Source organism: Melozone crissalis, unplaced genomic scaffold (assembly GCF_028551555.1).
Source record: "Melozone crissalis strain CALT ecotype California unplaced genomic scaffold, PUWL_Pcris_2 ptg000004l_1, whole genome shotgun sequence".
Taxonomy (NCBI): Eukaryota; Metazoa; Chordata; class Aves; order Passeriformes; family Passerellidae; genus Melozone; species Melozone crissalis.
The window spans coordinates 41,734,607-41,758,215 of NW_026535782.1; the positions used below are offsets into that span (position 1 = coordinate 41,734,607).

The 23,609-nt window shown below is 46.6% G+C and overlaps 1 protein-coding gene across 5 annotated transcripts in view; it reads right to left on the minus strand.

The window, feature by feature from the left end:
- Window positions 1–23,609, minus strand: part of CACNA1I (calcium voltage-gated channel subunit alpha1 I) — a 164,560-nt gene that overhangs the window by 11,301 nt on the left and 129,650 nt on the right. For all 5 annotated transcript variants that reach the window (XM_054270675.1, XM_054270665.1, XM_054270703.1 and 2 more), the window contains 21 exons: window positions 22,242–22,393; window positions 21,006–21,191; window positions 20,209–20,326; window positions 19,619–19,774; window positions 19,079–19,169; window positions 16,971–17,173; window positions 15,421–15,837; window positions 14,428–14,528; window positions 13,262–13,385; window positions 12,353–12,421; window positions 11,296–11,480; window positions 10,832–10,958; window positions 9,628–9,753; window positions 9,098–9,187; window positions 8,489–8,681; window positions 7,225–7,376; window positions 5,435–5,544; window positions 4,699–4,832; window positions 3,911–3,981; window positions 968–1,046; window positions 290–411 (listed from right to left, as the gene is read on the minus strand). In XM_054270675.1, the coding sequence (XP_054126650.1) occupies window positions 290–411; window positions 968–1,046; window positions 3,911–3,981; window positions 4,699–4,832; window positions 5,435–5,544; window positions 7,225–7,376; window positions 8,489–8,681; window positions 9,098–9,187; window positions 9,628–9,753; window positions 10,832–10,958; window positions 11,296–11,480; window positions 12,353–12,421; window positions 13,262–13,385; window positions 14,428–14,528; window positions 15,421–15,837; window positions 16,971–17,173; window positions 19,079–19,169; window positions 19,619–19,774; window positions 20,209–20,326; window positions 21,006–21,191; window positions 22,242–22,393 (3,006 nt within the window). The remainder of the gene's footprint in view (window positions 1–289; window positions 412–967; window positions 1,047–3,910; window positions 3,982–4,698; window positions 4,833–5,434; window positions 5,545–7,224; window positions 7,377–8,488; window positions 8,682–9,097; window positions 9,188–9,627; window positions 9,754–10,831; window positions 10,959–11,295; window positions 11,481–12,352; window positions 12,422–13,261; window positions 13,386–14,427; window positions 14,529–15,420; window positions 15,838–16,970; window positions 17,174–19,078; window positions 19,170–19,618; window positions 19,775–20,208; window positions 20,327–21,005; window positions 21,192–22,241; window positions 22,394–23,609) is intronic.

A 23,609-nucleotide genomic window follows, 5' to 3' on the forward strand; every position in this document is an offset into this window, starting at 1 on the left:
GCAGTCCTGACTACACTGGATATTCCCTCAGCCTAAATGATTTTCTTGTTCCTCCCAAGGAAAATTGGCACTTTTCTCAATCAGATGTCTCCAGGACTAGACGAGCCCAAGGCATGAGTTACCATAGTGGGGAGAGAGACTCTGGACCAAGCAGGGACCTTATCCAGCAACCCAGCTTCTGTGTTCTGTTTCCCTTCCCTTTGCTAGCCCAAGCTCTGCTGAACAGGCCACACATCAGAATTTCTCTTTCCCCACAAACTGGAGATCCTTGCCTCCAAGTCCCAGTTACCTTCATGATCCCATTCCAGTTGTCACCCGTGGACACCTGGAAAAGTGTGAGGAAGGCCATCCCAAAGTTCTCGAAGGTGGCATGGCGGCTCATGCCCTCACAGGGGTTCTCATCGTTGCACACTGAAAAACAAGGGGAGTGCAGGGCACAACACTCAGGAGAGGACACACTACTAGCCCTGAGACCAACAACATGGACTCACAACCTGAAGAGCTCAGGTAGTGAATGGTGTCAGCACCCTGCCCAACAGTTGGCTGTTAGCCATCAATATGGAATAATCCCTGATGGCCCAGCTCCAGGTTATCAGGCAGTGTAACTGCTGCTCAGGGGGATCCTCCCAGCATGTCATTGTCCTGCCTTTCTTCTTGATCAATATTCCATGGCAAGAGATGTAAATAAGATTTTACAAACTTTTTCTTGTAATCTTGAATGCAATGTTAGGGACAGAGTGCAGGAAAAGCAAACGTTTAAGAATGTAAGAGAAAACGGAGGCTGCTCTTATTTTGTTAGCCTGTTAGGATAACAATTTAGAGGGAAATTCCTCTTACATCAATTATGCATAAGGGAGAATGAAGTGCATCAAATAACTCAGTCCCTTAATTGAAGAGTTCTGATTTTGAGAAACCCCAACCAACATGTCTGTGGCTCACACTGAAGCATGGTCTGCTTGAGACTTACCCAATTTTCCAAAGAGCTCCACTCCTAGAGCAGCGTAGATGAAAAAGAGGAGCATGAAAAGGAGTCCAAGGTTTCCCACCTAAAAGCAAAGGCACCATCAGCCTATCCCAAAGTCTATTTCATCTGTACAGAAAGTGTTTCTGCATTTCCAGGTCTGAAGGAAGTGAAATCCCGGTATACAAATGCAACCAAACAATTGCTCAACAGTTGAGAAATGTTCAATGATGGATCCAGTTGCCATCAGGGCTGGGGGAGGAGCAGGAAGGTGGGAAGAGAAGGCATGGAAAAATTAAGGACTTAATGGGTTTTTTTGAAACACCAAACAGTTTCTGGTCTGAATGCATGTGGTCACTGGGCCTACGTTAGGAGCATCACTTCAGGAATCTAATTTAGTCATTGCAACTGCTGTGCCATCCAAATTCAGGAGAGAAATAAATGATTCAGCCCACCCACTCCCCTGGACTGCCACATCCTGGCTCCCTATATACTCACTGGAAGGAATTATTTCTGATGACTAAATTAGACACCATAGTAAATGCTGTGAAAGCACACTGCTGGGTCTGTGTCTACAGGGCGTTAAGAAAAGGAAGTTAATAAAACTTAGCTAAGGACTACATTTCCAAAGGGCTCTTTAAAATTAAAGCTCTATTCACTATTAAGAATTGCTGCAGTGTAACAAAGACAGGAAGGGAATTGAAACAGGACAACTGGAGATGCCTTGTATGCCATTAGCAAGCCAAAATCCCTGATTTGAGTCTGTGCTCTAAGAACAAAAAGAAAAAGGTCAGGAAGAGGAGAAAGTGCAAGGGAAAGGACAGCTTATTTTAAACTACTTCTTTTGGCAAAGCCAATAAATCTTAGAGAATAATATTACAGAAAATTCAATTGTCCCCCAAAGACCCGGTGCATAAAATATGGAGACTAGATTCATTCTTTTAATGCTGAAACTGGTGGATTTTAGACCTTGAAGTTCAGATTTTTACGCAACTATAAGTATGGAGGGATTTTTTTATCCCTGCTACACAACTTTATTAATCAAAGCCAACCTGTTATAGGAAGCAGCAAAAGCCAGTCAATAGGAAGTCATAGGCTTTGATACTGGAGGGATTAAGTACTGCTTGTTATTATCTTCCAGGGAATACCTAGAGACCAAACTTTCAGATATCTGCTTGCTTTGAGGCAGGTATTACTGACCTCCAAAAAACCTGGCTTACAAACTTGGTTAGCAAAGGAGCTCTAGGCAAATGGGAAAAATCAAAAATGAGAAAGTGTGGAACAATATACTTGTGGTTTTTGGCTAGGACCAGAAACAGAGACTCACAGGCCCCAGCTGTGCTCTTTGCCATCTTGAGCAAAACGCTTTACTGTCTGATGACTCTGTTTTTCTATCTACATGACAGGGATATGAATATTTCTTCCTCTCTTATTTATTATCTGTATTTTGGGGGTAGAAGTTGAATCTCATCATTTAAGTGCAAATATATTGCAGAGTCCTCTTACCAACAGTTTCTGGATACTATTTCTTAATATCTGTGTGCATTTATCTGGGTTTCAGAATAAACATGCCACAGACATGCAGACACTGGATCTGAAGACCTGCTCTGTCCCAGATCCTTTCCTGAGAAAAATCGTCTGTTGTGGCTCCTGGAAGGGAAAGAGCAAGGTGCAGAGAAGCTGCACTGAGCCAGTCTGTGGCAGCAGAGCTAATAAAAAACTAATAAAAATTTACATTCCAGATCTGCCTGCACTAAGACCATCCTTTATCTCCCCTTCCTTCTATTGTCCAGTGTATCTCAGCCCACAACTATCCTGAATGATGTTGTATATCCTACAAATTAATTATTAATATTGTTGTTATTACTATTATTATAATAAATCACAAATAAATATTGCTTAATAAAAAGCATAGAAGACCAGACAGAGCTCAGGATCCATAAAAGATCACAGAGTTTCCTTTTCACTTTTGTGCCATCATATTCCACTAATTCAGATTGACATTTATTGTCACCCACACCAGAAGTAAATTCTCTGGGTAACTACTCATGCTGTTTTCAGATTGATTCCCAGCTCATCATCACTCACCAGCACTGGCACATTAGCTGATAAATCAACTGACAAATGCCTGTGCATTTTGATATCACGCAGCAGAGCTGCCTTCTCAGGGCCTGCCAAGGGACCGGTCTGATGTACGATCGGCAGAGCCACTTGGTGCCATTACTCCTTGCTTAACAATTCTCCCCCAACAACCCAAAAGGAAGGGGACCAGACTCCCTGACTGCTCATCCATCACAGAGGATGCTCACAGTGGGCTCGAAGCCTGTGTAAAGCATGGTGTCAGCATCTCGTTTGGGAGCAGCTGCCACTCACAGCTCATGAGATCCTTCTGTCTCGATGTCTTGCAGCAGACACTTAACTGCCGGCTGTGTGAGCCACAACACAGCGTGTCACTGCTTCTCATGCATGAGCTGCTCAGAAACACAAAGGGATCCAGGAGGAGGAAAGAAGAAAAAATAGGAAGGGGGAAGCACTGGCTATGAAAAGGAGAGTGCAAATGAAAAAGGAGGAAAAAGGTGACACATTCAGGGACGGGTGAGAGCTGCAGTGATGGAAAGATGTCCTTTCATCCTGAAATGGCTTCCAATCATTCTTTCTTTCTTATGGAGAGGGGAGAAAGGAGCCAAGGACTAGTTGCAAACAGTTAGACACTAGCTAGGCATGATGGGAAGAAACCTACCCTTATCCAGGGGTCAAGCCTTATTTTTTCACATGCTGGAGAAGAGAGACGTGAGGTGAGCTGTAACCCCAGGAATGACACAAGAACTTGGACGTGACCTGCAGGCAGTTGCCTACACACCACTGTAGACACCACCTCTGAGACCCCACAAGAATCAACTCTTTGAAAAAAGGGACAGAAGAGGAGAGTCTTTTGAGAAAATGTTTTACCTGTGGCAGGGCCTGAACAACTGTATCCAGCAGCGCTCGCATTCCTGTGGCCATCTTCAGTAGCTTCAGGACTGCCACAACAAGCAGAAGAGAAGTGTCAGTCAGACTGAGCTCAGAGGCATCCTTTGTGTGACTTACTAATAACAGTAGTAAAAGACAGATGTCCTGTATCTCGTTCCCCTAGAAAAACTGGATTTTCCCCTCATTTCTCTTCTTGCTTTTGATGGTACAACCCCAGTTGTTCCTTCTCTTCAAGTTGACATCCTTTTTACTAAATATTTTCTTCCTGCCACCCATGTCTGTTGGGTTGCTTCTGCTTCACCTGGACACTCCAGCCAAATGGTTCTTCCCAGGAATGTGTGTCCTAATTGTCCTTCTGCTTTGATTTTTCCTTCCATCACTTTCTCTCCCTTCAGCCATTGCTGTTATGCCTTCTTGGCACACCTTGGCCACCCCCTTACCTCACAAATTTCAACCTGTTCAGTGGCCTCTGCTCCCCACACCACTACTATAGTTGCCCCAGAAATGAGTAACAGAGAAGGTTCAGCTCTCACATGATCTGCCCACCCTCCCAGTGTTTCATCTCCCAGGGAACCAGAAAGCCTGAGCTTCTGGGCTATCCTAGATCCTGGAATCCCTGCTGGGATGTGATGAAGGACACCCCAGAGGCTCCTCGAGGGCTGGGGACTGTGCAAGCTCACAACTTTACAGCCACTGCTCAATGAGTCGTGGCACCAAGCTGCACTCGATGGCCACATGCACCCTGCTCTGGCCAGCGTCTCTCTCACCCCGGGCGATTCGCAGCACCCTCATGATCCGGATGATAGTGGGGTTAATTGGGAGAGCAGCATTGATTTCAATCTCTTCCAATGTGATGCCCATGACAGACAGCAGCACAATGGCCAGATCGAGCTGGTTCCACCTTTAGGAGAATTGAACAGAATAAACAAAGATAGAGTTTTTCCATTTTCCTGAAAAAGAAAGGTACTTGTCTCCACTTCATCCTAAACATTTCCTTACGCATGAGTTCAAGGCCCACTCTGAGTCAGCCTATATGGGCTTTTCCAGAGAAACAGAGATTCACTTTGCACATACCCTGAGCAGCCAGAGGCAAGCCAGGCTGATTTTAAAGCATGGAGCTGTGTTACTATGGCACTACGCTTTGACTAATGGGCTCAGCTTTTCATGGCCTTACTACCTTGAATCAACTTTGCTATATGTGTTCTGCTTTTGCATGCTCACAGTTTGCCTCAAGGGCAGGAAAAAAAATGTCTCGCTCTAACCTCATCTCCTTTGCTTTCTAGCCTAACCAGCAGACTGCAACCAAGAGGCAATTTTTGGAGAACTCTTGCTATTGCCTAGGCATTGCACCTTGTGGAGGATGAGGTGAGGTCCATGCGGTGCAGAACTGGGAGGCAGTCAGAGCACTCTGCCACCATTTCAGGGTCTAAATAGGGCACCATCCCCAAACTTCTACCCCAAACCCAGCTGTCCCACAGCCACAGCTGACAACCCTCTGCTCACCTGTCTTTGAAGAATCGTCGCAGACCAAATGCCACCAGCTTGAGGACTGCCTCAAACACGAACACAGTGGTGAACAGGTAGTTGCAGTATTTGAGGGCGGTCTCCAGGGACTGCCACAGAAAGAGAAGGGAAAGAATTGAGGCAAAAGCAACATCAAACACATAACCCCATTGTGTGGGGGACTCTCCTAAGTGCCAGGAACTCATCCTGGGTGCAGAAGCTGCCCCAGATATTCGTGGTGGGGTGGGGAAGTGGCCCCACGCTTCCTACCTACTTGAATGTGGAGGTCGCCTACTAAGGGCAACCACCAGCCAGCCCCTCTGCCCATCAGAGATGGGACCAGTTCTGAGGATCAGTTACTGCTCCTTTCTTCTGTACTGTTCAGCATAATCAGGAGGAGGAGGCTATTGCAAGAGAATCCACAAAATGCCATCAGGCTTTTCTTCTGCCAGTAGCCTGTGCCACCTGAGTGACACATTGTTAACGGCATTGGCATAGCTATCAACCAGGAGTGAAGCACAGAGGCTACTCTGGGTGTGGATTCAGGTCATCTCTGCCGTGCCTTGGTCTGGTGCCAGCACATCACATCTCTGAGCTGTTTGATTTCTGGTTCTTTTACATGCTGCCCCTTCACGACCACCAAGAACCAGTGTGAGCAGTGGGCAGCTTTTGGTGGCATTTTGTACTGGAAGGGTTTGAAGTGCTTTGAGAAGATTGTTTAACTGAGCCTGACAGCAGGCTTGGGTGGAGCTGTGTTCCAAGGAAAGGAGCTGAAGAGTAAGGAAGACTAGTGACTTGTTGAGGAGCAAAGATCTGATGTGAGGACACCAACAGATAAAGGTGAGAGTTCCTGAAATATAAAACTGGGCACCATCTAGGGAAAGATGAGAGCTGGGCAGTTGGGCAAGGTGGGCAGGAAACAGGAGGAGTCTGGCAATAGATTTTAATGAGGAGAGATGCAACCCTTGATCAAAGCCTGAGTTACCTCAGACATTCTGTTCAGACACCAGAGCTGTCACCTAAACCAAGGGTCTTCTGAAGAGTAAACTGGAATGTTGCTGGGCAGATGTCATGATGAATGCTCTATCTACATATGGAGGTAGAAGGCTCGTTTGATATGTGCAGGATACATTTTTCCCGCCAAAAGAATCTGCAGCTTTGCCAGCAACACTGAGAGGTACATGGTCTGTACCCAAGCAAAGTGAAAAACTTATTTGGCCTCCAAGGTGCTGTATTTGCAACCACACCCTGCAGCTCAGAGAGGCTCTGTTCAGCACTTTGGCCCTGCAGTTTTTCTTATGAAGAAAAGGTGCCCCTCTGGTTCTCTCAGCTGAGGCCACATAGCAGGGGAATTGGGCTGACATTTGGAAATCTGATGCAAAGCCTGAAGTTCCCAGGACACTGCTGCTTCCACCATTCCTATTAGGAACAAGGGAAAAATAAAAAGCAGAGCAGGCAGCTAAATTTGGGTGACCCACATATCCACTTACTAATATAAAGCACAGAGACTTAATTGTACCATGCTTTCTAGGGGCTTGACTTTTGCTCAGACACTTTCTCTCTATGGATTTTAATGGATAACAAGTGTCTGAGTAGAAACTACCTTTCTGGATACACATGAAAATCTTCACACAAATTTGCCTACTACAAAACTAATTCCTACAAAACTTTAACAGTAGTTTTTAGAGACACCCAAGTGTCCTATTTATGCTGGTGGGCAGCGGTCACCAGAGAGCTGTACCAAAATGGCAGTGTCTGGAGGCAGGACTTCTGTCCATGATCTCACTCACCACAGGTTGGTTGTAGTGCTCCAAGGACATAGTGACCACGTTGAGGCAGATGATGAAAGTGATGAAGATGTCCAGGTAGTGGCTGGTGCAGACCGAATGGATAAGGAGGCGTATGTGGCAGTAAGTAGCATAGTACGGCAAACGCTGCGCCTCTTCAGTGGAAAGAGGGATGTGGGCAGAGTTAGGAAGAAATCAGAAGAAAGAGAGAAAGGGGTAAGAAACACTGAGGAGGGAGAAGGTGTAAACTTGGTGATAGGCATTGAAAAAAATTGGAATGTAGTTGGGAGAGAGAAAAACCAGAAAAAATAGCTAAAGGACATAGGGAAGAGGGGAAAAAAAATTAAAAACAACAACAACAACCAAAAAACCCAAAAAAACCTCACCAAAAGAAGAAATGGGGAAAAATATATAGGAAAAAGGACAAAGAACTGAATACTAGGAAAAAAATCTGTTAGACTGTGTTTGTAGGAATGGTGCTAAATCAGCATTTCATGTCTTGACAAATTAAGATCACTCTTGATAAAAGGGAGCAGATGGTTCAAGGAGAGGCCCTGGGGTGTTATAGGAGAGAAGGGGAAAACTGGAGCAGAGGAAAGGAAAGCATGCCCATAGGCTGTGAATGGAAGTCTGGGTAGTAGGGATGATTTCCAGGAGCAAGTATGCTTCAGCAATTTTTATCTAAAGGTAACACAAAACAGGACAGAAACACTAGGAATAGGTTTCCTTCACCACAGAGGGTTTTAGAACCCAAGGAGTGACACTGCAACACTGGGGTCACTGGGACACAAAACACAGGGGTCTTCCTCTTTTTTTTTCCCCCTCTTATTTAGATTTGGGTTTAAACACAAAGAATGGTCTGTCCAGGTTCTTCTTCAACCACCAGCTGAGCTGCAGGAAGCCCAGGTGGGACTCGACCCCAAGCACAGGAAGCACATCAATGTGTGCATGCCCCATGCCAACAGTGCTTGTCAGCATGTGCACAGGGGTGTTTTTGGTATGTTATCTCCTGAGGAGCAGGGTGCTGAAACCCTTCCTCAGTGCCTTCCCTGGAGTCCTAGCAGACCTCCTCAGCCACCCCTCTTCCCCAGACCACCCCAGTGAGGTGTGTGGTGACACAGCAGCGGTGCGGGCAGGAAGGCTGAGAGCACGGCCACGAGCGATGGATTTTGGAGACCAGCTCATTGGGAAAGAAAAATAAGAGGAAAAGGTTTTTCTCAGAAAACCTTGGCCTACGAACCAACCAAACACTTAGGCTGTGCCTTACTCCTTCGCTTCTTCTCCAAGCGTCGCAGGCGCTTCTCCTCCCGCCGGCGCGCCTCCTCAGCCTCCTGGTGCTGCCGGCACTTGTGGAAATTCTCCACCACCACCCCCACAAACATGTTGAGCACAAAGAAGCTGACGATGAGGAGAAAGGAGATGAAGTAGAGTAGCATCCAGGGGTTGTTGTTGATCACTGGCTGGAGTGGGAGGAGAACAGAGGCAGACATTGTCTTAGCAGTAGAAGAATAGGGATGCAGTGGGTGGCAGCCCAACAGATCCTGCTTTACAAGGTATTGAAATAACCATGAGTGGGTCAGGAGGGAGCCAGCATGCCCAGAAAGACACATGCCATTATTATTTCTTCATTACAAATAGATAAAGGCCCACTGACCCAATCACAGACACCCACAGCACAGTCACAGCTACACCTTCCTGCATGGACTAGACAAGGCCATGGACCTGACCCCTTGCAAACAGGTGAGCAGAGGATTCAGAAGAGGCCTGGAAGGGACTCTTAGTTTGAGGGAGGTACTGAATCAGGATGTTAAAGGATGCTTCTGCCTTACAGGCACAAGGAAAGTGAAAAGGTCCTTTCACAAGAAAGTCCATGTACCTGCTGGTCAACAGCCACAGCATCGAGTCCATTATACATAATATTGACCCAACCGTCCTTGGAAGCCAGAACAAAGAGGGACATCAGAGCCTGCAACATATAAAGCAAAACTGATGTGGAGCAGGTGCACCTGGCAGGCAGAAAAAAATTATTGTGGGTTTATGCTCTAACACACACAGCACTGCAATACTCTTCCTGTGTCTCTGCACACATCAAAACCTGCTCTTTCCCTGACGGAGGACAGGGACAGGGTGCAGCCAGACCCACCAGAGGAGAGAGTTTGTGAAGAACATCAGCTTCATGGCAGGAGAAAAGAGAAAATCAAGCTCTCTGCTGCCGCCACTTTTCTTTCCCACTCATCTTGTAAGTATCATTTTGATACCAACCAACTAGTGACACAGCTTCTGCATGGGCATGCATGCCAAATAACTGCCCCTTCTGGCTTTCCAGGCACTGCATCTGTTCCCTGGGGAGGAGACAAACCCTGTGTTGGGTTCCCATCAGAGGGGGGGAGCTGGGGGCAAACTCACCTGTCCCAGGTTGTCGAAGTTATACTTGTGGTGCACCCACTTGTAGTTGGCTGCGACGCAGTCAGACCGGTTGGTGATGTTCCTGATGTCGACTCCCAGGCAGTGGTAGAACTTGCCCTTGAAAAGCTGCAGGAGGGGAGTGACCCCATCATCCCCTTTCCCCACAGGGTTCCCCATGCTCCCTGGGATCTACAGAAGCTGCCAAGATGCTGCATGGCCTGCAAGACTGCAAGCCACATAGAGCATGACAGGGACACCACCAACACAATGTGCAGTACAGGCTCAATCATTGCAAAGGAGGCAAGACCACTCCTGTAAGCTCACACTTGGCTTTTCAGCCTTCTCCATTGCTCCAGGGCAGCAGTGACTGTAAGCCCACCATATGACAGCCCTTAAGGCAGCCTTTCTGGGTACAAAGGGAAAAAGTAAAGTATCTTCTAATCAGTCCCCTAGAGTAATCTTCACTCCCTGCTTCCCAGTTACTGAAAGTGCTGATGGGAAAAGAAGATCTCATCTGAGGGTAAAGAACCAGAAAGAAACATCCTCTTCTTCTCATATATATTTTTTCATAAAGCTGCACTGCACTTCTGTGACTCTTCTGCCCAGGGCTCTTTTCCCCATATGGAAGGTACTGGATTGTGCATTTGTACAGATGCATCAGAGCAAACTAAGTATAGCGCATTCCCTGAGATGGAAGTAACGCCCACACCCTTGCTCCTCTGCAATGCAACAGCCAAAAATAAGGAGGATTAAATTAAAAAATTAAAGAAGTTTGTGGGTGGATTTAGGGCTCAGAGTGAGGGGGAGAAGGAGAGCTGACTGGTGGCAGGGTTCATGTGAGCAGGCACTGAGCTGCTTGCCCTTGTGGGGAGACACGGGTGGGTCCAGGGAGCCCTGTGCTGTGCCAACCCTGGGCTCTCGCTATCACACTGACCCAAACCCTGACCCAGCTGCTGCCAGGTGTGAGCACTAACTCCTGTCTCTCATGTCCAGCAATGCCTGCACTTGCTGAGCACCTGTCTGTGCATGCCAAAGGCCGTGTCATTGTGGAGATGACTTGTGGAAGAAGGCAAACACAGAAAATTCACTGGCTTTGCTGTTTCTCCTGCTCTGTTTGACTCCCTGTGTCTGTTATAGGACCTGGGGGTACAGATGCCTGTGGGGTGGGGGCTCAAGGGCTGTTTGATGGACAGTAACAACCTACCTGCACACCCAAGATGCCAAAGATGATGAAGAAAGCACAGCAGATGAGGACAATGTTTCCTATGGGCTTGAGGGAAGAAATGAGGGTCTCCACCACCAGCTTCAGACCAGGGGCTCGGCTGATGACTCTGGAAAGAAGGAAGGGGAACAATGACAGAGGGACAGGGCAGGGAAATTTGACCTAAGCTAAGCATTTTCAGCAGCAGCAGACTCCTGTCTCCATGGGCAGTGACCCCTCAGTGGAGATCCCTCCCCCAAGATCAAAAGACCTTTTCTCTCCCATGGATTTTTTCTTTGATAAGGTACCTCCAGCATCAGACCCATATGGCTAAGGGGAACCTCCTTGTGGCCTATTGCTTGTTAAAGACCCCACTTTGCCTGGGACAGCTGGGTCTGACCCTGGGACCCCTCCTGGGGGTAACCAGTGGGAGGAGGGGGCCAAGCAGGGCTCGGTGGGGTTCTGACCGGAGGGGACGGAGGGTGCGCAGCAGCCGGAGCACTCGCAGCACGCCCAGGATTTTGGCACCACCAGCAGAGGCCACTGAGACCACAATGTCAATGAGAGACACGAAGACCAAGAAGCCATCTAAGATGTTCCAGCTGCTGCGGAGATAAGCCTGGTCCCCAAAATACAGGCCTAGAGAGACCACCTGGAAGAGAGGGGAGAGAAGAGGGGGTGAAATGGCTCCTATGCTACCTGACAGAGGGCAACTGTGGAGAGAATGGGAGGAGGGGGAATAGTTATCAACTCTTCATGACACTGAAGTGTCATCTCATAATCTTTTCCTTTCACCTGGATGTCTGTGAAGGAAAACACCTTTTTTCTGCCTCCCTGAGTAACGCTACACTGTAGGGGATACACAGGAAATCTTTCCCTGCCATACCAGAGGCTTGGGGAAATTCTCCCGGTTCAGAGATCACCTGGGAGGTAAAGTCAGGCACCAAATCCATACTTTGGCTCTTAAAGGGGTAATTTGTTTGTAAGCAGTTCTCAAAAACAGTGGGTGCTACAGAAATTGGTGGTCATGGGGAGATATTAACATCCTCCAAATCACGGTCAAAATTCAGATATGAATTTTAGGGGTTTAACTCCCAGCACACAGTTTTAGGGCTTTTCCCCAAATATGAGAAGGGAATAACAAGTTTTTCTGATTGTTGCAAAGTATTTTGACATCTGTTGAATCATTATCTCAACTTTGAGCATGTCATTAATATTGTTGTAATGTCCTCCGTTCTTGCTCCAGGAGAAAGTGAACGGACATTTGACATCATTACGAAATCCATACTTGAGTGCCAGCTATCCTTCATGAATACTAAGATCCAACTGGATCTAATGCTTGCAATAAACATCTCCTCTATGCCTAACAAGACAGGACTGAACCCCAGGCAGTATCTGCCTTCATAAAGGTAGAGGGAAGGACTGGCACACCAAAAAGATGAACACATTTTAAAAGGGTGCTGAGCAAACACGAACAGTGTTTGACACTGGAAAAAGGCTCTGAGCTGTTCTCCAGTAACTTACCTTCAGTGTCATCTCAGCTACAAATATTGCTGTGAAAATGTAGTTGGACACAGTGAGAAAGATTCTTTCCTAGAAAAAAAAAATAAACAACAACAAAAAAAAAACAAAACAGAGAAAGACCTTAAATGTATTTTTACTACTTCTTGTTACTCTGTCAGTCCCCTCTGATGATCTTGATATTTCTGCATTCCTGTGAAGGGTCTGAAAGTTGATGAAATAAGGGAGATGTTCTTGGCAGAGGTCAGTGCTAGGCAGCTTTCAGCTCATATACCTTGGCTGGGACAGGATCCTATGCGGCTCTGCCAGACCATAGTGGATGGGATTTTTTTGCATCCTGCAGATCTGGTTTCAAGGCAGCCTCTGCCCTTTTCTGTCAGTGCTGCTCAGGCCTAACCTGCTGCACTGACCTGGCACTCCTTCCCGAAGAGCTGCTGAGCACAGAGCACTGATTGTGTCCAAGCGCAGCAAAGTCTGGGAGTCAGCTAAGGCAGACAAGCAGAAAAAGTAATTTCACTTGCCAGCTTGAGCCACCTCCAAGATAGCTCAAGAGCAGCATACGTGAATGATGATGTGCCATTCCTACAGCATGGAAGTTACTTCTATCTCTCAGTTCCACTCCTTGTCCCTTTTGCCATTCATCCCTTATATGCAGGCTCCTGGAGGAGACACTTACTTTCCAAGACAGAAGGAACTAGGCTTTCTGTGTTATAAAGTGAGTTTCCCCATTATAAGAGCCTGCAGGGGAAACACATATTTATGTCAATTACTAATATTTAGGTATTTGAATAGATGAGTCAGAGCTGGTGTTTAATGCTGAAGTTCTTCCAGAGATCATAGGAGGACCAGGAACACTCAGGAACCACTGTTAGAGGTTGTGCTATAAAGTGGGTGACAGGTAATGGTTCTCACCGTGCTTCTGTGCTCAATCTGGGGTCTTTCCAGGGCAATGGTGATGCAGTTCAGGAAGATGAAGGCCAGCACTACATGGTCAAAGAGCTTGTGAGCAATAATGGTTTGGCAGAGGAGGCGAAACCTGCAAGAGAGTTCCAGTAGGTACCTGTGCTTGGGCAGAACAGATTTAGGAACAAGGAGGACACAGAATTAAGTACTCTGGCTAAAACTGGGCTCTGATATAGCAGCTTTCCTATCTCTGATACTGATGTCCCTTGGAATGGCAATAACCCAGGGTGGTAAGTGGTCACACAGGGAGCCTGGAGCAGAGCAAGGGCAGAGCTTGCTGAACCTCCAGTGATTTCTGTAGTGCCAGAATGGTATCCTAACCACTATGACCCTGTGCTCCTCTTCTGCCTTGTAAAGAGGCTGAATTCCAGTTTTCCTCTCACACTTTGTACCTCTCCACAGCAAAGAGGCCACATGCTGAAAGCTCAGGAGAGGCAGGTAGGTTGACAGATGTGGGGACCACACTTCTGAAAGACACTGTGTACGTTAACGTAGGTGTCACACAGAGCAAAAAAAGCTCTCCCTTGTGACCTAAAATGAAAGCCCTTTCTATTCAAGGGGCAATATGGGTGACAATAATGTTAGCTGGGGTACGTGGACATTTTCTTCTGGTGAGATCTCTTTAACAGGAAGAATTCAACCCCAATTCCCTTTTTTTAGGCAAGAAGAGTTCTAACTTTACCCTAAAAGGTGTGATATAACTGTTGGTAAGTTGGTACTGGTATTGTAAATTAAATGAAGATGCTATTCTGGTACCAGGGGAGGAAATATCAGTATTATGGAGTCATCAATAATGCATTCTTTATCCTCTTTGTGTTAACATTAGTATTCCCTGCCTTGCTTTGCTATAAATATTTATGATTACAGAAAATAAAAATGGGATGCTCCAAAGGGAGGGAAGATCACAATAGCTATTTAGGATGCTCAACTTTCCTCTCATTGCCACAGTCTAGGAAAAGAAATGCAGTTTGGCTGTAGAAGGAACAATGGAGGAGAAAATACACGTTCTCAGCTGCTAAGTTTGAAGTTGTCACCTAGCACCAGGGGATATGGCCAGCAGAGCAACAGAATCTGTCCCATCTTCTCAACCCTCTCATGGCAAAAACTGTACAAACCTGTTCTGTGGAGAGAAGAGATATATGGACCAGTCTTCCCGTAACTCACACCAGTCTGGCTTATAGACTTCCATCATCTTCCGGATGCGAAAGCACAGGCTCTGTAGGGATGCAGCAGAAGCAATTGCCACTGGTCACCTTCCCACTTGCCTGAGAGAGACATTCTTCCTTTCACATCTGACTCAAATGCACCACTACCTGCTTTTCTTTAATCCCTTGATTGAGAAAATCAACTCAAAGGCAACAAGTCATGGAAAAGAAGGTAGAAGCTGCTTTGCCAGGGCTTGTTTACCTCTTGGCATCTGGTTTCCTCCCCAGATCACAAAAATAAAATTGCTGGTGTCCCTTCTAAAGTAGGATGCCGTCCCATGATGCCTTCTTAGAGGTGTTGGAGAGACTGTGTTACACGAGGCCAATGTTTCCTCGGTACCTCAGCTAAATGAGAAGCCAGGACAAGAAGGCCTTCTTTTGGCACTTGGGCTGAGAATTTCTTACAGACATTTATGTCTGTTCAAATTTCTACTGACCCTCACTCCACTTTTTCCATTCTCTGATCTGCTCACAGATTGCTGTCCCCCAGGCTGATACCACAAAACCCACTTGCCTTGTCTGTGGTGCCTGTGCTTCCTGCTCTGGTCTGCCGATGTTCCCCACACAAAACACTCACTCTTGCACTGCCTGACCTCCCCTGCCTTGTAGAAATTACTGGCTGCACTACTCTGAAATAACAGCCCCTGACTGACCACATGGATGTTGCACACCTGCCTTCCTCCCACCACCCACCTGCCTTACAAGCAGCCTGACAAGGTGGCGTGAGCTTGTCTGTGCCTAGAAAGTCCTATCTGCATTTAGTCCTCCAGCTGTCCTCCAGCTCTCCTAAAGCACCTTTGCAAGCTTTCCCATCCACACACAAGGAGACTGAAATTTGATGATGGATTTGGGGTATCCCAGAGCACTGTGATGTAACCCCAGAGTCCGCCACCAAGCACTCACATAATCTATTTCTTCATCATCCTCTCCCCGTTCTTTGTGGTTGTTCATCTTTGGGAAGATCTCCTTGACAATACTGGGCATTTTGCCATTGCAGTCCTGATGCTCACTGGCTCCAGGCGGTGCTCCCAGCCTGTGGGTCACTCTGTGGCCAGAAGGGACCGAGGCCAACTCCAGCAGGTCACAGGAGCCTTTGTTATCCAGAGAGAGTGTCCGGCGGTGATGAAGCACCCTTCCTGTCCCATCCGGCTCCCCATCTGCCGCCTTGTGCGCTTCCCCAGACAGGAGGGACTCGTGCTCAGCGGAGGGAGGTTTGTGTTTCAGGCTGTGTCCCCGGGCCAGGCTGTTCCAGCTGGAGCGACGGCTTCCCCAGGCTCCGCTGCGGCTCCAGGCGCCGTAGTGGGAGCTGCGGGAGCTGGACTGTAACAGAGTGGGATGGGAACTCGCTGACTCTGGGCACAAGGAGGGAGCATGTGCTCCTCTCTCAGAGCAAAGACTGCTCCCTGAGCCCCTAAGCCAGAAGGCTGCCATTTATCAGACACTGAGCAAGTTGCATGGTGGGAATTCAGCAGCAATCTCAGTAAATCTGACAATAAATTGGTAATGAGTTAGCAATGGTGTTGACTGTGATTACTTTATAGCACCATCTGTGTGCAAAGCACTTTCAGGGAAGGTAAGTAATAAAGCCAAAGGCCAGGTGCTTGCTATTGTTACTTACACCAGCACAGAGCAAGAGTAAAGTTCTCAAAGAATCTGACTGGCAGCTTTTTAAACTGCGCTGGGGTTAAGCATAACAACAAGGTACAGGGTGATGGATTATCTGACACATCATCTTTGAGTCCAGTCTTAGTAAAAGGGAGAAATGAGAGAAACAGGCTTGTTGGTCACAGCCTAGTCCAACCACATGAGCAAGGTATCATGTAGTACACGGCTGCTAGCACTCCCTGTTTGGAAATAACAGGGGCACGAACCCTTTAAGCACCAAGGCACTCCCCAGAGCCGTGTATGCCAGTGGGTAGAAAGCCCAGAATCTGATGTTACATGGTGAGCAGGTCTGAGATGCACTGGTTGACAAACTCGCATGCTTGGGGAAGTGCTATGGGGCAGGAGAATGAGCCATGGGGAGCTCAAAAACAAGATTTCCACTGTTAGAAAAGCTCTGATACAATCCCATCTGTAATGGGACTTGGTGGTTCTGACATCACTTCTTAACTCAAGGCAACATTTTGTGTCCTTTAATCTAGGAAAACAAGGAAAAGGCAAGGAGGAAAAACATGTTCCACTGTAAGAGGGAGACTGTCTTCTTGGTGTTCTCCCTCTCCCACACTCAAAGGATTATAGATAACTAATCTTGAAATAGACTTCAAAAATATGGAAATTTAGAAAAATAATATGTACTGACCTGGATTCTAAAGACAGGCAATAGAGTTGCGTCAGAAGTCTACAGCAGCAGGGCAATCCTTCCCAGAAATCCCCAGATGATGGCAGAAAACCAACAAAGTGCTTGGCCTTCAAAGGAAGGGTATGACACACATTTCTACTCCCTCACTCACCAAGGACCGCTGGTCATAAGTCATTCTCCCTAGGGACATCACACTGCTCTTCCGGGAGCCAACGGCAACTCGGATCTGGTCAAGCTGCAGTGAGTTGCGTGAAGAGTTGGTGACCCCCCCAGAAGCCACTGGTGGGTTGGAAGAGGGCAAGGATGGGTCCAGGTGCCCATTAGGTGTCACAGGAATTGCACAGAGCTTGGGATCTGAGTGGAAAGAGGCAGAAAGAAGAATGAGTAAAGAAGAAGTTGGGTTCCTCACTATCCAGTGGCTGTTTTGATGCCTAAGCAGTTTAGAATGTTAACAGCAGGTAACAGATTGTTAGCCCTTTAGCACCAATCAACATCAATTTCTCCAATTTAGGGTGTGGTGACAAAGGCAGTGCAAGCTGGGAAGGCTCAAAAGTAATTTCCTCAGCCTCCAAAACCAACCACGATGAGCAGAGTGGTGGCCAGGCAGCCTCAGACTGACAGGCAGAACATGAAGGCGGACAGAGGGACAAGAGCATGCTTCTGCATGCCAAGAAGCATCTTCAGGTCTGAATAAATTCCACCAGCTGTCAGATTGGCTACTTAAAGTAGTTAGGCTGAAATATTGAGCAAGAGACTAAGATATAGGGATAGCCACAGCCATCCATGTACTGAGGTCACCTTAAAATTCCTGCAATCATACTGCATACAAAAACTGCGTGCCAGTCTATCCTACTACACTGCCCTTCTTCAAATGACTGATCCTTGACCTTTAAGATCTAGGACACTTTTGAAGGAAATCTTAAGTCCTGTCAATGACCATCAGCATTTTTTGAGATGCATGGAAAGGACAGGGTGTCGAATTTTAATGCCTGACAGGACTGGAGCAATCATTTTTGTTTGACTTATTGCATAATGAAGGCCACCTATCCACGTCTGCATGACAGGCAGCCATGATTCCACTAACACCTCTGTAACCTCTTCCTCCTCTGCCATCTCGGGGGTCTGACTGCCTGCATTCAGCATAAGCTCTGATACGGAACAACCATGTAGCTCAGGATAGGACTGCTTTGAAAAGAGCTTAGTTGCAGGAAAAAACTGTGAGCCAAAAACTGGAGCCACTGCTCCCTGCTGTGGGAGTTGCATTTATGCTCAGAAATGTGCCCGTGGTGCTTGTCTGAGTTGTGCTGTGAGTATGCTTGTGCCTGTCCTTGCACCTTGCTGATCCTGATCTTGTCTTGCTAACTGGACTTGGCTTGACCTTAGACCTTCCTCACCACTGTGGGTTTGCCTGGCAATTACTGAACCATTGGCAGACCCTTACTAGTGTCAGTGGACTTGCTCTGCTCACCTTGTGCAAGAGTGTGCAGCATGGACCCTGCCCTCCTGCCTGGCTCTCTGTCCCCTTCAACTCCTGGCTCACCATCCATTGCAGAGCAGGCTACTCTCACTGCTCCCTGCCACCAAGTCCTGTTTGAAGTGTAATATCTCTTGTAGAAAGACTTTCAGTCTTTGAGGGATAGAGACCTTAGCAGGCGGTTTCTACTCAGGTTGTTCCCACTGTTACTTATCTCTCCTTGAAAATATATGGCTTTTTTTCAGCCTGAATTTGTCTAGCTTGAGTTTCCGACCTTTCCAATCTCATTATGCTTTTTTCTGCTCAATTAAAGAGCTATCTACCACCACAACCTCCTCCTTCTGGTCTACAACTACAGAGAGAGTGATCAAGTAACTTTCCTGATTTCTCTAAGCTTCATTAGTCTCTCACTATGAGGCAAGGCTTCCAGATTTGCCTGAGTCCTTTTTACCATCTTAGTATCCCTTCTCCAAATGTGGGTTTCAGATTTGGATACAGTGTTCCTGAAATAGTGACCTTGAAGATAACCAGAGACAGCCTCACTTCTCACTTCCAGTTGCTGTTCTGGAGGTCATTCAAGAACTGTTCCACTTAGCTACCACATTCCTCAGGATGCCAACATGTCTCTGTTTTTCCACAAATAACACCACAAACCGGCATAAAGTTCAAAATAAAAACTGGCAAGTTCTCAGAAGTGGGAGTAAATTTTCTGCAGAATCTGCTTTTAGGTTTCCCACCAAACAGCAGTAGGACCCAAGCAAATAAGACTGTTTGAGCCATTGTACCTGAGCCTTCCTGGACCTCTTGGAATTGATCAAACTCCTCCATGTTTGAAGAACTCTGATCTTCATCCGAGTACGACCGGTTGGCATCACCCTGAAACACACAGATTTAGAAGTTGGAAACTCAAACACAAAAGACCATTTGTTTCTGTCTTTCATTTCTGGAACAACTGCAAAATTATCCTTGGCAGTCAGGCATCGTGTGAGCACTGGAAAGAGTCTTCTGTGATTTGGGATGGCTGAAAGACTGCACTGCTTCTTTGGATGGGCAAAGGGCTCACCCTAAGGTAGGTTCTGTTGTGTTACGCAGAACAGAAATTGTGAATCTCCTTCCAGAGAGCCTCTTTCCTTGCAAGGAATAACACTCATTTTTTTTTTTCTTTTGCTTAATGGAATACTACCCTAACAAGGGTTATTTCATGAGTGAAATTAAAGAGGGGTGATATTTTCTAAGTCCTTCAGTTCAGTATCCTCAAAGTGTCACAAAGGATCCCTTTTTAGCACCTCTGTTCCTCTTCTGATGAAGCCTTGGTGGCAGCTCACCTCAGCCTGGAATCCCTCCACAAGAATGGCCACCAGAAGATTGAAGAGTACATAATTCCCAAATGTCATGAGAGCCACAAAGTAGAGGGAAGCCCATGGCGAGGTGGAGGCCATGCCATTATAGAGTACAACATTCCAGTCCTCCTGGGTTAGGATCTGCAAGAGAGGACGAGAAAGTCAGAAAACATGATGGAAGAACATGAAGCATATTCCCAGAAAAGGACAGTCAGAGAATACACATCGGGACCAGAGCAGGCCTCTGACCTTCCCCCTTAGCACACATCCACTGTCTCTGTCCAGCTCTTAGCTGAGCAAGAAGAAAGAAGAACAGCCATTAGGACAGTCATGTGCTGAGTGTAAAACTTGGGAGTTGCCACAACAGGACTGACCTTTGTGCACTGTCTCCTAGGAAGGAGAAAGGCCCCTGTTTGAGATGTACACCAGGTGTTTCGTTCCTATATGCAATTGTTCTTCCTCCACAACCTTCTGTGCTGTCAGGAGTCAGTGCAGTGCTTCTCAGTGAGGAACAAGCATCTCCTGACCCTCTTCACTTTGCCCTGGCCCACCCGTAGAGAGCAAAGTGGGCTCACCTGGAAGACAGTGACGATGGCCCACAGCAGGGAGTCAAAATTCTTCCGGTCAGGAACTGTATCTCCTGTGTCTGTCCTGAGGCTGAACTTGCAACCAAAGATGTGCATTCCCAGGATGCTTTGGAACAAGATGATGTCAAATATCAATACTTCTGGTACCACAATGAACTCATCAGAGTAATTCTCTTCTCATGAAAATCTAATGCAACATCACAGATGCAAGGGGTACAGCAACACAATCAGACCACTAGGAGCTATCTGTGAAGAAGGAACTACATATTGCAACCCTGTAGGTCACCAAAAAATTTGCTTTCCATCTCTTCTGACTCAGAGCTCATATATTCCCTCCAACCTGTCACTCAAATCTGTCCTTTCTGTTGTCCTTTTTGCTCTCATATGTCTTCATCTTGCTATCAGGGGGCATCCATGGCATGCACAGACAAACTTTCTTGGTTGCTTCCTGCTGCTCTTCTGCCAGAATCAGCCTCCAGACTGAACTGTTGCTGTAGCTAGTCCTGATTAGCAGGAGACTTCATCTATCCTGTAATAGGACATTATGCTCAATGTCTGCATTTGCTGGCAGTATTTCACCACGCCATCCAGGCCAAAACCCTCAGCTGCTGAATCCAATTTAAGGCAGGAGCAAGTTCAGCCCTTATGAAAAAATAAATATTTGTCAATACTGTCTTGGCCTGGAGCAAAGGGCAAGATGAGTTATGCAGTCATGCTCTGAAGCTGCTGTCCCCATGAGCCACACAGTGCCACTCCAGCACACCGTGAGCCGACTGCCTGCTCACCTGAATATGAAGATGAAGAGCATGAGGAGCATGCAGAAGGTGGCTACGTTGTCCATAGTCTTCATCAGCACCACCAGCTGTCGGCGCAGCGCCGGCATGAAGCGCACCAGCTTCAGCACGCGGAGCAGGCGGAACGTCCTCAGCACGGACAGGCCCCCATCTGCCTGGCCAATGATCTCCCAGATGCTGTGGTCCAGACAGGCATGGCAAGGACCAGGCACAAAACAAAATACAAGTGAGCAAACAGAAGAAAACAAGGAATAACAATGCTAAGTCTTCACTTTGGCATTGGCAGTACATAGGAATGTGCCCCTTGTTGACGGAGTGACAAAACTATCTTTTGTTCCCTCAAAAAGGAAATAAGCCTAGAAGTTTCTCTCCTCAATTAGGTGAAAAGACATCTCATAGGACCTGGGGGACTTCGCCTCAAACTTAAGGATAGCTAATTGGACAGGAGCCAAAAAGTCCCGCCTGAGCAATTTACTAGAAAAAGAAGAGAACAAAGAAACTAATCGCTTTTGTGAGGTGTTTTACCAGGGGCAGGAGGACCTCTTGCACTTGGCTCAGTTTTTCTCTGCAGAGAGTTTTGTTATTTTGTCTTTTATTAAAACCTTTTTGTTTCCAACACTACCACAGAAGCCATCCTGCTGATTTTATGCCTTCTAAGGTAACTGAGCTATCTTGGGTGTGAAATAGGTCTCCAAGAGCTTAAGAAACCTGGCTCAAGGAGACCACTATTTCAGCAGTACAAAGGGATGAGAGAGAAAATCTGTCTGAGCAAGGCAGAAGTATGAACTACAGGCTTATCCTTGTATGATGAAAGCTGCATTTATTCCTTAAGAACATGAACGTGGCAGTACATGTTGCAGGAATTAAGAAAAGCTTGCAGCATCGAATTCCAGCAAGACAAGTTCTTATATCACACTTTAAACCTTTGTAACATCTTCAATTTGTTCATTTTCAAAATATTTCACAGCTAACATTTGTTGTGAACTTAACAAGGCAGTTGCAGCTGCCTCCACTCCACAGAGGAGAGAACTAAGGGACAAAAATGCTGTGTGGATTCCATAGCACCAACACCAAGCACTGGGAAAAGACATCTTGGTCTCCCAATCCTTGGCCTTGTGCATCAGCCCAGCTCCTCAGTGTAGCTGCTAAATCCTTTTTGAAATACTCTGCAAGCTTTGTGGTACTCTCTTCTGTGCGTATTTCAGCTGATCCCCAAGCCCTTGTCACCTGATGATGACGATGATACTGTCAAAGATGTTGTAGGGGTTGCGAAGGTAATCAAAGAGACCAAAAGCAGCAAGTTTCAGGATCATCTCCAGGGCAAACATGCTTGTGAAGACAACATTGCTGATTTCCAAGATGTTGGTCAATTCCTCTGGCTAGAGAGAATGCAAATTCAGAGAGTCAGAACTGAAAGAGCCCTGAAATTATGGGAAATAAAGTGTTACCGTTCCCAGGGAACAGGGTTTGTAGAGAGTTGCAAATTTCCCTGGGTGAGACTAGAGTGGACCTGGACAGTGACACTTGCATTCCAATTCCTTTGCAGATTTGCTACCTTCACCATAGATTTGATCTCTAACAACTTTTTTTACTAGAGAAAATCAGGAGCCTCACAGCCACTCACACAGCCAAGGCTGACCAAGCATCTCCTACATCCCACCTCAGATCCCGTCCCCCTGGCTAAAGGCGGGGCAAAGAACTTATTTTGGGTAAAGAACTTATTTTGGTAAAGAACTTGAGTATTTCTTGAAGGAGAGCAAAATTGGCTGATTTGCAGTCAACCTCTTCCTTCAAGAATTTCTTTCTCTGAGGTTTCCACAGGTAGCTGGTGCTTTTTTTTTTTTTCCCCTGAAATTTTGAAAACATTTAAATGACTGGAAAGCAGTTCTCCATCTTCCTGTAAATATCACTGCACCAGTATGCCCCTTTCCCCTCTATTTTTTCACTTTCCCATTTTTATCTCCCCCTTTCCCCACTAAACCCTTGTATGCATTCGTTTCCTGGTCTTGCTCCATCAGTCTTATGCCTCTATCCCCAGAATGGTCTCAATAATTACCCAAGAAAATATCAATCTAGACAAGACAACAGTAAGGAGGACCACACTGCTAAAACCTATCTGTAGGGGACAGGAAGAGAAGGACAGGGTGAAGAATACAGAGAAATGCACAGGAAGAGGCAAAAGGCAAGTGCACAAGGTGAAAAATCCAAGAATGACACAAGATGACTGTTGAAAAATAAAGAGGGTGCATCTTCCTTTGCATTGGTCTGAGCTCTGCCTGACCACCAAGCTACTCTTTTAAGCATCACATAAAATGAATGGGAACAAGAAAACTGCAAATGCCTGTTGTACAGAGCAAGAGAGGACAGACATTCCTGGCCCTGTGGAAACAAAAAAGTGAGTCCCTGCAGGTCAGAGCCAATATTTTTAACTCAATATTAGTGCCCAGGAGGAAGGGAAGTCATGGTCTCTCCCCGTGGTCTGCAAAATTGCTGTTTTGCTGAAGGGTGGCCTTTGCATTGGCCATGCCTGTAACCTATACTGTTGGTGGAAAGGGAAGTGAGGGAGGAATGCAGTTCTGGTTCTGGCTCTCTGCC